This window comes from Bicyclus anynana, chromosome 6 (assembly GCF_947172395.1).
Source record: "Bicyclus anynana chromosome 6, ilBicAnyn1.1, whole genome shotgun sequence".
Taxonomy (NCBI): domain Eukaryota; kingdom Metazoa; phylum Arthropoda; class Insecta; order Lepidoptera; family Nymphalidae; genus Bicyclus; species Bicyclus anynana.
The window spans coordinates 158961-175055 of NC_069088.1; the positions used below are offsets into that span (position 1 = coordinate 158961).

At 42.3% G+C, this 16095-nt stretch overlaps 1 protein-coding gene across 1 annotated transcript; it reads right to left on the bottom strand.

Annotated features, from left to right (window-relative positions):
* Window positions 1-961: 961 nt before the first annotated feature.
* Window positions 962-13683, bottom strand: LOC112051185 (eukaryotic translation initiation factor 4 gamma 2). The gene is made up of 2 exons (XM_052882043.1): window positions 11299-13683; window positions 962-1169 (listed from the first exon to the last, which is right to left on the bottom strand). Exons 1-2 carry the CDS (start codon window positions 13345-13347, stop codon window positions 1107-1109), a joined length of 2112 nt encoding a protein of 703 aa, XP_052738003.1. The 5' UTR covers window positions 13348-13683; the 3' UTR covers window positions 962-1106.
* Window positions 13684-16095: the final 2412 nt, after the last annotated feature.

Consider the following 16095-nt stretch of genomic DNA (forward strand, 5'->3'; position numbering starts at 1 on the left):
CCATCCTCCCAAATTGCCCCGGCATGCCTACACACATCACAATTAAGGATGCAATTAAGGGTCATCCCCACTCCTACACCCTAGATTGCCCCTGCGGCAGATGTGTGAGTAGGGCCTTTTAACGTCATCAGTTCGGCGAACCTATGTTCAGAGTCTTCATCTTTAGTTTTGGACTACATATCTAGTGTTAACATATAAGATTGATGGTTTCTCTTGAATAATTGTGTCAGTTTTAAATTCACTTCTAACCTCAACAATAGATGCATCACAAAAATTTTGGCTGGTGTAATTAAATTATCTTTTCATATTGCTCCATACCCTTACCTTACTGATGAAGCTGTTGGAGTCAGAGCCCTGGGGGTGGGGGTGTGGGGGATGTTCTGATGACCAATCAAACAACATGCTATGTAATAAATTACACTGAAGTTTATTATTCTCATTGGGAATACATATCAACCGCTGGATCTCAGTTCAAGTTTGCATCACTTCATAACTTTTGTTACAAATCACTCAATAAACATACATGTCTTATGTCTGAGGAAACTTTTTTTGTAGTTTTCTGTTTGATTTCGTTATAAAATCCTAAAATGTGACAATACAGTGAAGTTGAAGCATTCTTACAATTATCACTACACCATTTAGTATTGTAAATAAAACGATCACGATAATAATAATAATAATAATAATTGATTTAACTTCTCGACACACAATATATCAGATATCTTTTTACAATTTCAACTAAAGACGCGGGGTGCGGCGCGGAGGCCGGGGGGCGGGGTGCGGCGCGGGGGCCGGGGGGTCGGTGCACACATTCACGTTCGACGAACACTATACATTGTATACATTTGTAAAAGTATCAAAATCGAGTAAAAGGTCTACAAAAAATTATCTCGAGATACTAACATTCGTTTACGTAGTTTAGTTAAACCTAAAATTGACCTTTTGAACACCGGAGCCGCCGTCGCGTGCCGGCGGCGCGCGAGGGCGCTCGGGCGCTAAAGGGTGACGAGGGTAGCTATTTAAACTATTTGGCTTAATTATATTTATATGAGATGAGCGCAAATAAAAGCGGTGCGGTGTCGGGCGGCTCCTGCTGCGGCGGGCGGCTAGTCCTCCGCCTCCTCGTCCTCGGACTCCTGCTGCTGCAGCCACGTGAGCCACGTGTTGACCTGCGACACACGACACACATTGGCGTAACGGGATTACTTCCTGGGGTGCTACTACATATCACTAAACAGAGTCGACACTCAATATTAAAATGTCTGTAGCAATATTTGTGGACGCTGACCTCTGAAACGGCTCGACTCATTTATTATTTTTTCTTTGTATCTGTGGTAGGTATCAGAAAAGTTCTTAATATATTTTTCACTACTCTTGCTCAAAAACACTGTCATATTACCACTCCACAGCGGGGCTAAACAAGCATATTAGCCTCTAGGGACTAAAGTAATTTTGTTTTTTTAATTCTTGTCTGTTACGAGTACTAGCTAAGTACTTGGCTACTATAAAACGGAGAAGGTTTTAGTCGAAAATAGAATCATTATAGGTAAGGCACAGATTGTTTTGAAAAATAAATAAAAAACTTTAAATTGGAATGAAATGCAGCGTTCTTGTCTGTGAAATGCGTTTATTTTTTTATTTAATTTTTATTGAGTTGCGAATAGAGCGAGATTTGAAGACATGGGACATCCTTTACGGTGTAATACCTTTGCCTTTTTCTCATGTGAAAAAAATAAAATTAAAAAGCGAGAATTTAAAAAACAATTGGCGTGAATGTTATTGTTACAATGTTATGAATACACACTTCATTGTAAATTTGTGACCGTAACTTACATATTTATCAACAATAATTGTTATTGTTGGTTTCATCTAGTGAGAATGGTGATCCTAATTTGGAGATGGATGAAATTTTCAATCTGTTACCATCAAAGTCGAGACGCATAATTACTTAAATACTTACCTACGATACCTACGAATACCTACAAAAAATTTAATAAGTGAAGAAAACAACAACGAATGGATTCACTTACGAAAGGAGTTTTTTAAACTATTATCTCCCACGTTTACCTCGCGTACTCATTATTCATCTTCACAGTAGTCGGAAATTTTTCATCTCATCATTTCAGCATCTCTCTTAATATCCAAAATTGTAGACTTTGTACATTTAATTTTCAATTAAAATAAATCATTGAATATTATACTAAACTATTTTATTTTCTCGCAATCATGGTGAAAAGCAGAGTGTAACACGTGGGTTTGAACCCATTATAAGCTCGGTTTCTATTTAGGCGGCCCTCGCCTTACGTCTCGGGGCCTAAAAATACCTCGTATATAATTGTTATTAGGTATTTGATATTTTAAATGATGTTTTGAAACAAAATCAAAATTCATTTATTTCAAGTAGGCTCAGTTTACAAGCACTTTTAACATGTCAGTTGACTATTTGTAAAGATTCTACCACCGGTTCGGAAGGCAGGTTCTACTGAGAAGAGACCGGTAAGAAACTCTACAGTTGCTGTTTTTAAACTCATACAGTATAATAATTTACAATTTATGACGACATTACAATTTCTTATAGTTTTACTTTTTGTGTAAAGGTGGAAGCAGATCCAATGGCCTCTAAGAGCTTTTATCTTTATGGAACTCACAATGTTGTAGTAACCTCGACTAAGCAAATGTTTTTTAACACATTGCTTAAAGCTATGCATTGGCAGGTCCATCACAGTCTTGGGGATCTTGTTATAGAAGAGTACACCCAAACCTACAATAGTAGATTGTTATGCAAGGGGCTAAAAAGACCCATTATATACGAGGTATTTTTAGGGCCCGAGACGTAAGGCGAGGCCCGCTAAATAGAAACCGACTTTATAATGGGTTTAGTCCCGCGTGTTACACTATATTTTTCACTACGATTGCGAGAAAATAAAATACGTACGGTACGGTAATTCAATGTTTTATTTTAATTAAAAGTTAAATGTACAAACTTGGAAAATTTTATGTTAAGTGAGATGATTTTACCCGGTAACTTAATTTCCGACTGAGGTGAAGATAAATAATGAGTATGTGTGGTAAACGTAGGAGATAATAGTTTATTAAAATATTGACCGTAACTGGAAACTTTATATTGAGAGTAGCATTTCCGTTTCCGTCGATTTCATACCAGTTTTCGCACTTTTATTGACGTCACGTCGGGCTATGTGGCGCCACCTGGCGGTGTCGGGCTCGGGAAGTTTCGTAAATCGCTGAGCGCGACTTTAGCTCATTGGCGTTTTGTTTACCGTCGAAGCAACATCTTGCAATCAGTTGGTACCCGACATTGCAAGATAAAGGGTAATAAGTGAAGTGAATTCGCTGTGAGTACTTTATATTTAATTACGTTGTAATTATTACGTTGTAACATACAACGTTAATGTAATTAACGTTAAATTATGTAAAAATTTCAAATTTCATTTGAAAATAGTACGTGATCATTATTTTAACGGTTTTTCCGTTCGGATCACTACTTCATGTGTTTGAAAGTCTTGCTTTTTAGCAAATGTTTTCGTACTTGCATGTAATAATATTTTCTTTGTAGTTATTTTTCAACAGTTAAAATAGTATTAAAAGTGGCGGGGCCCAGCGAGCTTCCTAAAAATGTGAACTCAGAAACCAAAGTGAACGTTCTAGCAATAGACTGTTGTCTAACATATATACTGCAAAACGAACGCGTGGCCAATGGCCAGAGGAGTACATAAATTACGAATGCTCGAAGACAAGTTAGACAAAGAGTTTTTGGAAGTTACTCAAACATATTGTTACTCCAATTCAAACCGGCATTGAAAAAAGGTTCACAAATCCCGCCAGAATTTAGCACAGGAATTTTGATTGGATGTAAATTACTGGCCTTATAAATCGCCACCCCACGCAGGGGCAAGGCGTAGACACTGTTAACGTCGCTGGACACATTTGCAGTCAAATATAGTTCTAATAGATTACCGCCCCTTGCGGGGGCAAGGTATACACAGTTTTTTAACGTTCCTGGACGTATTTGCAAAACCAACTTACTGAGTAAGGTATAGAAAGTTTAAATATTCCTAGACGTATTTGCACAGTCAAATACCGGACTAATAGATTACCGCCCCTCATGGGGACGAGGTTATAGAAAGTGTTAACATTCCTAGACGTATTTCCAGTCAAATACTGAGGATCGCCGCCTCTCGCATGGGCAAGGCACGAATAGTGTTGAAATTTCATCACGTAGAACACACAACACGGAATATACATACAATGCGCAAACGCTCATGCACAGCCATGCTTGCATGATAATTACAACCCACCCTCGCGGGGTGTTTATCTCTTTATATAAATTATTCAAATACCGGTGTCCTTGATCGCCACCGTCGCGGGCGTATGCATGAAGAGTAATGTTCCATCGCGTGGAACATACAACACGGAATATACATATCTGTAATGCGCACACGTTCATGCACAGCCTTGCTTGCATGATCAATACAATCCACCCTCGCGGGGTGTTTATCAACGATGTATGGATACGAATATCTTATCTATCTATATAAATAATTCAAATACCCTTGTCGATGTCGTGTGTGTGTGATCGCCACCCCTCGCGAGGGTAATGCATGAAAAATGTTAAGATTCCATCGCTTGGAACGCTTGCGCAGCCTTGCTTGTATGATCATTATAATCCACTCTCGCAGGGTGTTTATCAGCAATGTACAAGAAACTAATGTCCTAAAGCCCTTGCAGGCTGACTCACTATCTTTTACGTTTGCTAGTTGACATATACAAAATTGAGTTTCTATGTAAAAATGTCATTTATTGCTTACTCGTGAATATCCCACAGTAGGTAAATGACATTTTTCCAATTGATATAGGTTGATAATAAAGACCAAAATAGTGAATAGGCCAACTAGATTTGTAACCAATGGGTGAATTAATTACTTTGTAACAATGGCGTAAAAATCTGATGAATGAAAGCGTCAGATTAAAACATCATGTACATTTTGGTATAGAGGTTAAAGGCAGGAAACTTATTTTTCCGAATACATCAAAGTTTTCTAAAGGTATTACTGGATGTATACAGTTTATTATTTGCAAAATTTATAACCATACTCCAGGTTTCATAAAACTTAGAAACAAACGAAAAGGTAAAACATATTATGATACCCTCCGTCACCTAGCAAATGTAGAAAAACGCATAAGCGGTAACATATAAATTTCTATTAAAACAAAGGATTCTAAATGAATCCTTTTTCAGGGGCTCGAGGCCCATCAAGGGTATTATGTATGCTTTAAAGTTTAATGCATCCAGAAAACATAAAGTATTTTGAGATAGACTTCATTTTAAGCGGTCTTTTTAGCCACCTTTTTCACCACCTTTTTCAATGGGAGAAAATGGTGGCACCAGAAACGTACAGAGGTTAATCTGAGGTTATCTCCTACCGTTCTCTCGAATAACCTCGTGTTTTTCTTAATCTATATGGAATATCGTTCCACACTCCTGTTTTGGAAGAAATATCAACAATTGTCTACTTAATGAAATACAAAGGATCATAAAAGCACCATGCTCTGTTGCTAATACTGAAGCCGGACCAATATTTAACCTCATTTCCACTTGATAAATACGCACAGCATCAAAAACTCAGTTTGAAGAATAGACACAAGCCTACTTGCATGTGTATGTAATAAAATCCCAAAGGTGCTTCCTACGCTTTGTATACAGGGAATTGTTGGACATTACTTCCTTGTCATTTGAACTATGCATGTCTCTTTCTCAAATACTTTCTCAATTTAGCTAGCTAGCTACCTACTTCACTGACACCCTCAGCCAGTGTTTTTGTTAGTAGCAGATGCCTTTGACCACGCTTGGGCAGCGTTACTAAACATTCACCCTCTGAGGTATTCATGGTCACGAGAGGAATAGGTACTGCATTCCAATAAAAAGGAAATGTATGTCATACTACTCGTATATGTCCCTAGAATCAAACTCACCTCCTAAGCAACATTCAATTGGACAAAATGACTGCCGTTACATATTACGGAGGAAAAGAGAAATGAGTTTAAATATAGAATATAACAGTTAAAATTGCAAGATCTTTGTCTAGTAACCTTAATTAGACTATCACTAAGTTCACAACAGTACACAATAGTATACGCGGCAGGAACAACAAGCATGCAAATCACTTGTTATACAACATCGCCATCTTCCATACTTGGCGCTTTCATTACTGTAGCATAGAAAAAGTGATTGTGAAATAGGGTATGTCGGTGACTGATCTATTCTGATCTGACTCATTAAATAAGGTACACGTAGTCCATGATTACTTGTACGTATCCCGAGATGTAACTTACGCTCAAGTTGTTTTATACGATGTGTACAGTGTGTATAGGGGTTTTCCCACTTGCTTTATGGTATCGCCACCACTTACACTGATTCTCAGAGAATCATCAGAATCGGTTGACAGGAATATATTTAATAGCCTTGATAAGAGTAAGTCTTATGTCATTTGGATCTCTCTCAGATTCCGAGTGCTAGCAGTACCGATAATTCTATAGAATGAAAACAAATTTATTATAATCACGACAACGGACTTAGCAGTTACAAAACTGTTAGAGGGAGTCTTCAAGAAATATGGGAAAACCTGAAATTATTTTTAATTTCCTGTCAAAACTTAAAAATCGGCTTGTGTAGTGTTTGTCTAAAAGTAAAAGTTTTAGTACATTATATGACCTAATGTCTAAGAACTGACTCAGTTTTAGTTTCTAGAATCTTCAAGTAACCTACTTAAGAGATCAATAACTTTGTAAAGTATATCCTTAAATTCATACCAAATTGTTAAGAAAGCCTAAAAATTCCATGCCACCAGTTTGGAATGTCAGTAACTTCTTAATAAGTTATTTTTTCAATAGTTATATTTTTGTGGGTACACTCTGAAAGGCGTGTATATGACCTAACATTACTTATTATAGGGATAACATACTATAAAATCTGATGATTTTATTCAATTTTGGCCGCAATTTGGCTCAAAAACCGATAGAAGTATTTACTCTGGCTGGAAATTATTTGTAAATAAAATAATCACTATCATAATTTTTCTTTAGGAAATAATAAGTCTATTTCATTATTAAATGAAATAACTATCCACTACGACTAAATGCAGCAAGAATTAATATTAATTTCTTTGTAATAAATTTTTTAAAAAACCGCCTCGCATATGGTTATAGCAGAATGAGTAAAGACGTCACGTAAGAAATCTTCATAACGACTATATCGGTCAGCAGTGTTTTTCCTAAATAATTTAGTGTGAATATCAATTATATGATGAAATCCCTAAAATTAAAAGTATTGAACTCCAATCCAAAAAATGTATGGTATGTTTTTAGTTCATTGATTTATTTTTGAATGTGCTGAGAGTTGGAGTCGCGAGATGAACGAAAACACGTTAAGCACTGCTAACTGTTCTATTTATTAATATTTGTAAAATATAGTAAATGGCTGATGACATATAATGACACTTGAATGTCAAAGAGTTGACAGTTTGAATAAATAATATCCACAGACAATAGATACTTATTACTGGCTACCATTGTACCGTAGACATGTATTTTTGCAACATTCCAACAAAATGGAATATTGTATTATGCACAGACACAGTAAGTCAAACTTCGTTACTAGCTTGTTCTCTAAATAAAGCCTAATCGAATTAGAGATAATGTGGCGTCACCAGGCGAAAACAAACAGGCTCTCAATATAAAGTTTCCAGTTACGGTCAATATTTTAATAGCAGCGATTTACCTGAAATAAAACGCATATTAAAATACTTACCTCACTGGAAACTTTAAGTAATTCCTGCCTGGTGATATATTGAGCCAATGAGCTAAAGTCGCGCTCAGCGATTTACGAAACTTCCCGAGCCCGACACCGTCAGGTGGCGCCACATAGCCCGACGTGACGTCAATAAAAGTGCGAAAACTGGTATGAAATCGACGGAAACGGAAATGCTACTCTCAATATAAAGTTTCCAGTGAGGTAAGTATTTTAATATGCGTTTTATTTCAGGTAAAACGCTGCTAAAAAACTCCTTTCGTAAGTGAATCCACTCGTTGTTGTTTTCTCCACTTTACCTATAGTCAAATTGAGTAAGTATTTTAAACAATGTCAACAAACAAAAACAGCTGACTCAGGGGTGCTCAACATTTCACATCATTATTTACGAATATTGTCATGAAATAAAACTTCCTTTGATAAACAAATATTTTTTTAATTCTATATTCCTATATCCTGTTATATATCAAACAGATAATGCTTCACTTATATTAAGGGTTTCGTAGGCAATAAAGAACTCTTATAGTATTGTTTCTTTATTATGTAGAAGCAAGCATAAGGTTTCCTCGACATATTTAAACACATTAATCAAAACGGTTTTCTCGGAGGACGATAAGGGTGATTGATTCGTACGTTTCTTTTTTGGTGACGGAAACGATAGCAACGCGGAATAACTGCTCCGGCTAGTACCAGGCTCCGGTTCACTCATTTTCGTACTTAACTAAATAAAATTAATAAATTAATTAATTAAACAGATAAAAAACCCGACTGCATAAATGATACAAAAATTGAAAAGAAAAAAACAAGCTCAGTCCAGAAGTGTAGAAAACAGTCGGGACCTATTATATTGAATAGAATGATTTTCGTCTACATTTTTAATAGGTCCCGACTTTAGTTTAATCAATTTTTATATCATTTATGCAGTCGGGTTTTTTTTATTTGTTTAATTAATTAATTAATTTGACACTTTTTAGTTACGATAGATGGTGAATTTCGGATTTATTTGTTACGTTTGTTACAAAGTACGATAATGTATACCTAAGTCCAACCGAGATTAAGTAAATATTCGAAAAATCTACGCAACCCTCGGTGGCCGAATCCGACTCGCACTTGTCCGATTTTTATAATCAATATATTTCTTTTAGTCTATTTCAGGTGTTTTATAACTACACTTCATAAACCTCGCACCTTATAGTCGTCCGCCTCGCGTATTATGTATAGACTTAATTAATATTAGAATTAATAAATAACGTTTTCCTAATTGTAGTTTTTGGGTTACTTGGGTTATTAAAACAAATCTAACGTTATCTGAATTACGTAAATCCGTTCAACGGTTTGGAAGATATGAGGTAATAAAGAATATTACATACATACATACATACAAGATACGCGCGAAAAACATAACCCTTTTCGCAGTCGGGTAAAAACAGTAAACAAACAACAAATAAACAATAATTAACAATAACAACGAAACGAGAACAAAACGAAATAACAAAAATTACAAGGGAAGAAACTACGCACAACAGACTGGATTTAGTTAACGAATCATTAACGTATACTGATATATAAGTAGGAGTATTAGTCATAGACAGCAAATAAAGTAGTGTTCTGTGCTGTGAAGTGTGAACTGTCAAAGTTAAAGTTATAATTTAATTTTATAAATGCACATTTAATACCCATAAAACTCAATATCTTTATTTTTCATAATGGTTTGTGACTCATGTCTGCTTGGGTTCTTTTTATGTCGTTTGTATTGTTTTTGTGCAAACTCTATATATTTAACATAGAGGAGTTAGAAATGGAAATGCATCGCACCCAAATGCAGCAACAAAATTGTCTGTCGTTTTTTTGAAGGGGACGAGGTAAACTCACTCATCGAAAATATTTAACAAGAATAATATAATCTGTACACAGAATATTAAATTAATGGATCGATGTTTTGCTATTCGTTCGTTCGTTAGAAGAAAAGTATCTATTTTTCTTTTAGATATTGTTTTTATTACAAGTTTATTATTTATTATAATTATGTTTTTGATGACCTCCGTGGCGCAGTGGTATGCGCGGTGGATTTACATGACGGAGGTCCTGGGTTGGATTCCCGGCTGGGCTGATTGAGGTTTTCTCAATTGGTTCAGGTCTGGCTGGTGGTAAGCTTCGGCCGTGGCTAGTTACCACCCTACCGGCAAAGGCGTACCGCCAAACGATTTAGCGTTCCGGTACGATGTCGTGTAGAAACTGAAAGGGGTGTGGATTTTTATCCTCCTCCTAACAACGTCTTGCGAGGCAGGTCCTTCTATAATTGGTCCGAGATAATTAATTTATTGTATGTGAATCCGGGCTCAAAAGGGCTAGAACTCAGAGCCGTAAAGCTCATTATTAAAAATAAAATGTATGTGAATTGAAACGAAAAGTGTCGCCTAAAAGAACCTTTTTGAGTAGTGATATGGTTGTGTAAAAAGCCTGAACTTGTGGACTATAGGTAGGTATTTAAGTAAATGCGTCTCGACTTTGATGGTAACAGATTGAAAATTTCATCCATCTCCAAATTAGGATCACCATTCTCACTAGAGACAACAATAACAATTTAATGTTGAAAAATGTGTAAGTTACGGTCACAAATTTACAATGAATTTTTAAAAAAAATCATGTGTGTATTATTCACGCCAATTGTTTTTTAAATTCTCGCTTTTTTAATTTTATTTTTCTTTCACATGAGGAAAAGGCAAAGGTATTACACCGTAAAGGATGTCCCATGTCTTCAAATCTCGCTGCATTCGCAACTCAATAAAAATTAAATAAAAAAATTAACGCATTCCACAGATAATAACGCTGCATTCCATTCCAATTTAAAGTTTTTTATTTATTTTTCAAAACAATCGGGGCCTTACCTATAATGATTCTATTTTCGAATAAAACCTCCTCCGTTTTATAGTAGGCTAGTACTTGGCTAGAATTCATAACAGACAAGAATTAAAAAAAAAACAAAATTACTTTAGCCCCTAGAGGCTGAAATGCTTGTTTAGCCCCGCTGTAGAGTGGTAATATGACAATGTTTTTGAGTAAGAGTAGTGAAAAAGATTTTTTTACTCTTTGGAGACGATATGCAGAAATAACCAACTTATGCCCGTGTCTAGTAAGACGTGGGTTTAAATCTCCTTTTCGTTTGTACAAATTAATATTTTGTCTTACATAGACTATACTATAGCAGAATCTGTTTTCGCCATTCATGCAATGCCTATATATCGATTTTGAAAGAAATCCGTGCAGGAATAAAAAAATTCAAAATGGCGACTTTTTATTTAAATAGTAACTTATCTGCATGACAAACACAGTAATATCGTTAAATAACCTCATCCATCAGTACCTAACAATAAATATTAAATGGCGATTTCTGCCAATTCACTCTAAACCTCGTCCAATAACAGGCTAGTCTCAATCAGAAGACCAGAGTGTACTAGGAGTAGGAAACTGACCTGGAACAGCGCCTCGCCCTTGCCGGGGTAGGCGTCGGTGACGTCCTCGCGCCAGCGCAGGAAGGCCTCCTCCTCGCACACCTCCAGGTTGTAGAGGTACATGAACCAGCGCAGCAGCATGCCCTTGGGGTAGCGGTGCCGGTGCGCGTGCAGCTGCGCCGCGTACACCGCCGCCAGCTGCAGCTCGGCGCGCCCCTCCAGCAGCGCCGTCAGCAGCGGCGCGTACTCCTCCGCCAGCGCCTTCTCGCGCTCCAGCGCCGCCTTGTCGCCGCCGCCGCCGCCCAGCGCGCCCGCCGCCGCGCTCACGTGCTCCGCCAGCAGCGCCACGGCCGCCGTCACGAACGCCGCGTCGCGCCGCACCGCCGCGTCCACGTTGCCGCGGATCCAGCGGTACAGCGCGCCCGGCGCCGGCTCCGCCGCCAGCTGCCGCGCCAGCGCCGCGCGCACGCGCAGCTGCGGCGCCAGCGCGCCCAGCCCGCGCGCCTCCAGCGCCTCCAGCGCCGCCGCCGCGCCCGCCTCGCGCTCCGCCACGTGCGCGCACACGTTCAGCTTGCTGCGCGCCACCAGCGCCGCCAGCCGCGCGCCGCCCGCCGCGCGCCGCAGCGCCTGCAGCGTCTCCAGCAGCAGCGGCGCGTGCTGCCCGCCCTCGCACCACGCGCCCAGCTCCGCCAGCGACAGCACCGAGCGCAGCACGGCGTGCGCCAGCAGCGCGGGCAGGCGCGCGTGCGGGTGCCGCGCCGCCACCAGCGCGCGCAGCGTGTCGCCCAGCGGCGCGCGCCGCACGCCCGCCACCACGCGCGCCGCCGCCGCGCACAGCGCGTCCGCCGCCGCCTCGCCGTCCGCCGGCGCCGCCAGCGCGCGCTCCAGCACCGCGCCCACCACGCGCCGCAGCAGCTTGTCGGGCAGCTGCAGCGCGCGCAGGCGGCGCAGCGCCGGCTCCTCCTCCTCGGGCTCCTCGGGCTCGTCGGGCGGCTCGTCCGCGTCGGGCGCGGGCGCGGGCGCCGGGCGCGCCGCCAGCGCCGCCAGCGCCTCGAGCGCCAGCCGACACGCCTCCTCCTTGTCGAGCCCCTTGTCCTTCTTGGGCTTGTCGCGGGCGGGCGCCGGCTTGACGGCGACGGCGGGCTCCTTGGGCGGCTGCTTGGCGGCGAAGGCGGGCAGCGCGGCGGGCGGCGGCGCGGCGCGCGACAGCCGGTTGGCCGTGAACAGCAGCGCGTTGGAGGGCGGGCGCAGCTGCGCGTCGTGCGGCGCGCCGGCGGGCGGCGCGCGCGCCTTGCGCGGCTCCTTGGCGGGCGGCGCGGGCTTGTGGCGCGGGAAGTGGCCGGGCGCCGAGCGCTGGCGGAAGTCGCGCGGCGCCAGCCCGTTGCCGAACAGCTTGTCGTGCGCCGGCGGCTGCGCCAGCGCCAGCCCCGCCAGCACGTCGTCCAGCGGGCGCGCGCGCAGGCCGCGGAAGGGGTCGCGCTCGCGCTCGCGCTCGCGGCGCGGCTCGTCGTCGGCGCGCAGCTGGTGCATGGGCACGGGCCCCTCGCCCGCGGCGGCGGCGGCGGCGCGCGGCACCCAGCCGGCGCGCCGCAGCTCCACCACGTCGCGCAGCATGAAGCGCAGGCGCGGCGCCAGCTCGCGCGCCGCCGCCAGCGTCTCGATGCGCCGGAAGTACTGGTCCATGAGCCCGCGGCCGCGGTCCGAGTCCAGCACGCGGCCCACGGTGCGCACGAGCTGCGCCAGGCACTCCAGGTCCTCGTGCTGCTCGGCGCCGCGCCGCAGCAGCAGGTTCTGGATGCAGCGGTGCAGGATGGACTCGGCCAGGATCTCCAGCTTGCCCAGCTCGCCGATGAACTTGATGTTGCCGAGCATCTTGCACTTGGCCAGGTGGCGGCGCTCCTCGTCCTCGGGCGCCAGCGGGCGCTCGTCGAAGGCGGCGAAGGCCTGCGCGCGGTTCTCGAACTCGGCGCGACACTTGTTGAGCAGCAGCAGCTTGAAGGTGCAGGGCTGCCCCGGCGGCTCGAAGTTGGGCGCCTCCTCGCTGAGCCGCTTGCACAGCTGCGCGTACATGGACGAGTACTTGGGCTCGTCCAGCGCCTTCTCGAAGATGAGCAGGATGACGCCGCGCAGCGCGCGGTCCGAGTCCAGCTCCAGCGCCAGCAGGTCGTCGCTGAGCTTGCGGAACTTCTCGGGCGTCAGCTTGTTGAGGATGCCGCGCACTTTGCGGTGGATGGCGTCGTGCTTGGCGTCGCCCGCGTCGTCGGGCGCGTCGCCGCGGCGCAGCGCCGAGGGCGGGACCCAGCGCCGCCGCGGGGCAGAGCGCCCCGCGGCGCGCAGCACGGGCCCCGGCTGCCGCGCGCTCTCCGTCTTGTGGCCGGGGAGCTCCCCGCCCGCCTCCGTCTGCGCCTGCAACCACACCATACGTATGTCGCATATCGTACGAGTCCCATCTGCACTCATACACTGAAACGATGTCTCAGAGACAAACTATGAAATGGTACTGTTGGCTCACCAAATATAAACAACCATACATACAGTTGGTCAAAAGTTATATGCCATTGATGTTCCGGCCAAGGGCATGCCGAGCCACGCGCAGTGTAAGGTTCCGTAGATTAAGTTAGCACTTTAATCCCGTCTGTAATACACGAAAAGACCGATAACGTTCCCCCAACACCATGTGATAGACGATAAAAAAATTATCCTCATTTTGCATGTAGGGAAGGAACCCCAATATTATTTTTCATATTTTCTTATTACCACTTTATAGACGTTATTAATATACATTCCCATACACAACTTCAGTTTTATAGTTTTAAGAGACTGAGTTATCTTACTGACAAATTTATTTTTTTAATTAACAAGAGAACTAGTATGCAATAGGTTTTTTTTGTTGATAGAATATTTACTCTTTAAATAGAAATTGCTACTTAGCTGTTTAAAATTTTCCTTATAATTTCATTATATATCCTACTTTCATAAATTTTTCACGTATTCATAATCAGTCGTGTAGCCGTTAAAGGGTGGGGAAACTAAACTCAAACAAAAAATAGCTCTTAAAAACTTTATATTTTACAACGCATCCCTAAATCGAAAAGTATTGGTGGTAGGCCCTTCATCTTTCAAAGACCTAGCTAACGATACCCCACACTGCAACATAGACGAGTAAAAAAATTCATCCCCACTTGACGTGTAGGGGAGGTACCCTAAATATTTTTCAGGATTTTATTTTATGACTTTGTTCACATTTTTAATGTACACACTCATGCTATGCTAATTTACAGCTTTCTAGTATTAGGTCTCTGCGCTAAACCGCGGACAGACAGACAAGGCGAAACTATCGCCATGTCTGTCCGTCCGTCCTTTCCCATCCTGGGTTCCTTGTAGACTACGGACCCCTAAAAAGGATATTGTGTTGGAATGTTCCAGTATAAGTAGGTCTACAAACATACTTTTAGCATTTAAGATCTTGTTGGTATACTCGTATGTCTTGACTGTGTATTATGTGTAATCTGTTGGTGTCCTCATCTACAATATCTATATTATTAAACGAGATAAATGAACAAAAAAGAAATGAGACCATGTCGGCTACTATACTACTAACTTCGAGTATATCATCAAGGAACAAGAAACCCAGTCTCCAAACAAACTCGGGCACAAAAATTGAAATGATACAAACCTGAAATAAATTAGATCACACTAGCGGACGCCCGCGACTTCGTCCGCGTGGAATTTAGTTTTTCACAAATCCCGCTGCAACCATGGATTTTCCGGGATGAAAAGTAGGCTATGTGTTAATCCAAGGTGTTAGCTATCTTCAAACATACATCCATACAAACGCTCGGGTTAATAATTTTAGTAGGAAGTAGGATAAGTGATATTGTTTTAATAAAAAAGGTCCATAATTATAAAGAAAAAAAATCCTAAAAGAAATTGTGACTCCAAAATTCTAGTTAAATAACTTTGGGTATAAATAAATCTGAAAATAGTTTATGATTTTAAAAGTTCTCTCTCTCCGCAAGACTGTGCGGCTCGTTTTCAAAATGCTTTTGGGAGAGAAGCACCGTGAGGCGATGGTATGCTGAATGTGAGAGAGGTTTCTTTACTTGACGAATTTCGTGAAAGCCGGCCTTCAACTGCCGTCAACGAAGATAAGGTGGCTACTGTTGAGCGGTTAATTGAAGAAAATTCGCGGATTACTCGCTCGGATTGGTATGAGCCAAATTTAGAAAATTTTACACGAAGAATTGAGAGTTCGGAAACTTGTTGTCGTTGGGTCCCTCATGAACTGACAACAGAAGCGAGCTCGCGTGGAATGGTGCTCGCAGATGCTACTGAAGTACGACCACGGACATTCTTATGCCGTTTATGACATTGTCACAGGAGACGAAACGTGGACTTATTGTTTCGAACCTAGAAAAAGAACAGCAGTCTTTTGAACGGGAGTTTGAAAATAAGAACAGGCGAGAAACGTTGGTAAAAATGATTGCGTTTTTTTTCTCAGCTACGGGCCTCATCTGTACAATTCCACTTGAAGATCAAAAGACTGTTAGTGCCGAGTGGTATTCTACCACTTAACTTAACATTTGAACAACTAGGGTGTCCCATATCATGACAACGCTTCCACACGGCCAGCAAAACATTTTAGCTTCCGAAAAAGTACAACTCGTCACCCATCCTGCGCATAGCTCCGACCTAGCCCCCTGTGATTTCTGTATTTTCTCCAAAATTAAAGATTTGTTAACATGCCTTCAGATCTGTTTTCCTCCTGTTTTAAAAAACGGTTAGATCGCTTAAAAATGTTTAAAATGTAAAGGAAAG

Bases quoted from the DNA above. Each gene is read 5' to 3' on its own strand.
- LOC112051185 (XM_052882043.1), bottom strand. From the start codon at position 13,347: ATGTACGCGCAGCTGTGCAAGCGGCTCAGCGAGGAGGCGCCCAACTTC. The intron at 1,170-11,298 runs GTCAGTTTCCTA...CGTGTGTCGCAG, and splicing joins AGGGCGAGGCGCTGTTCCAG to GTCAACACGTGGCTCACGTG.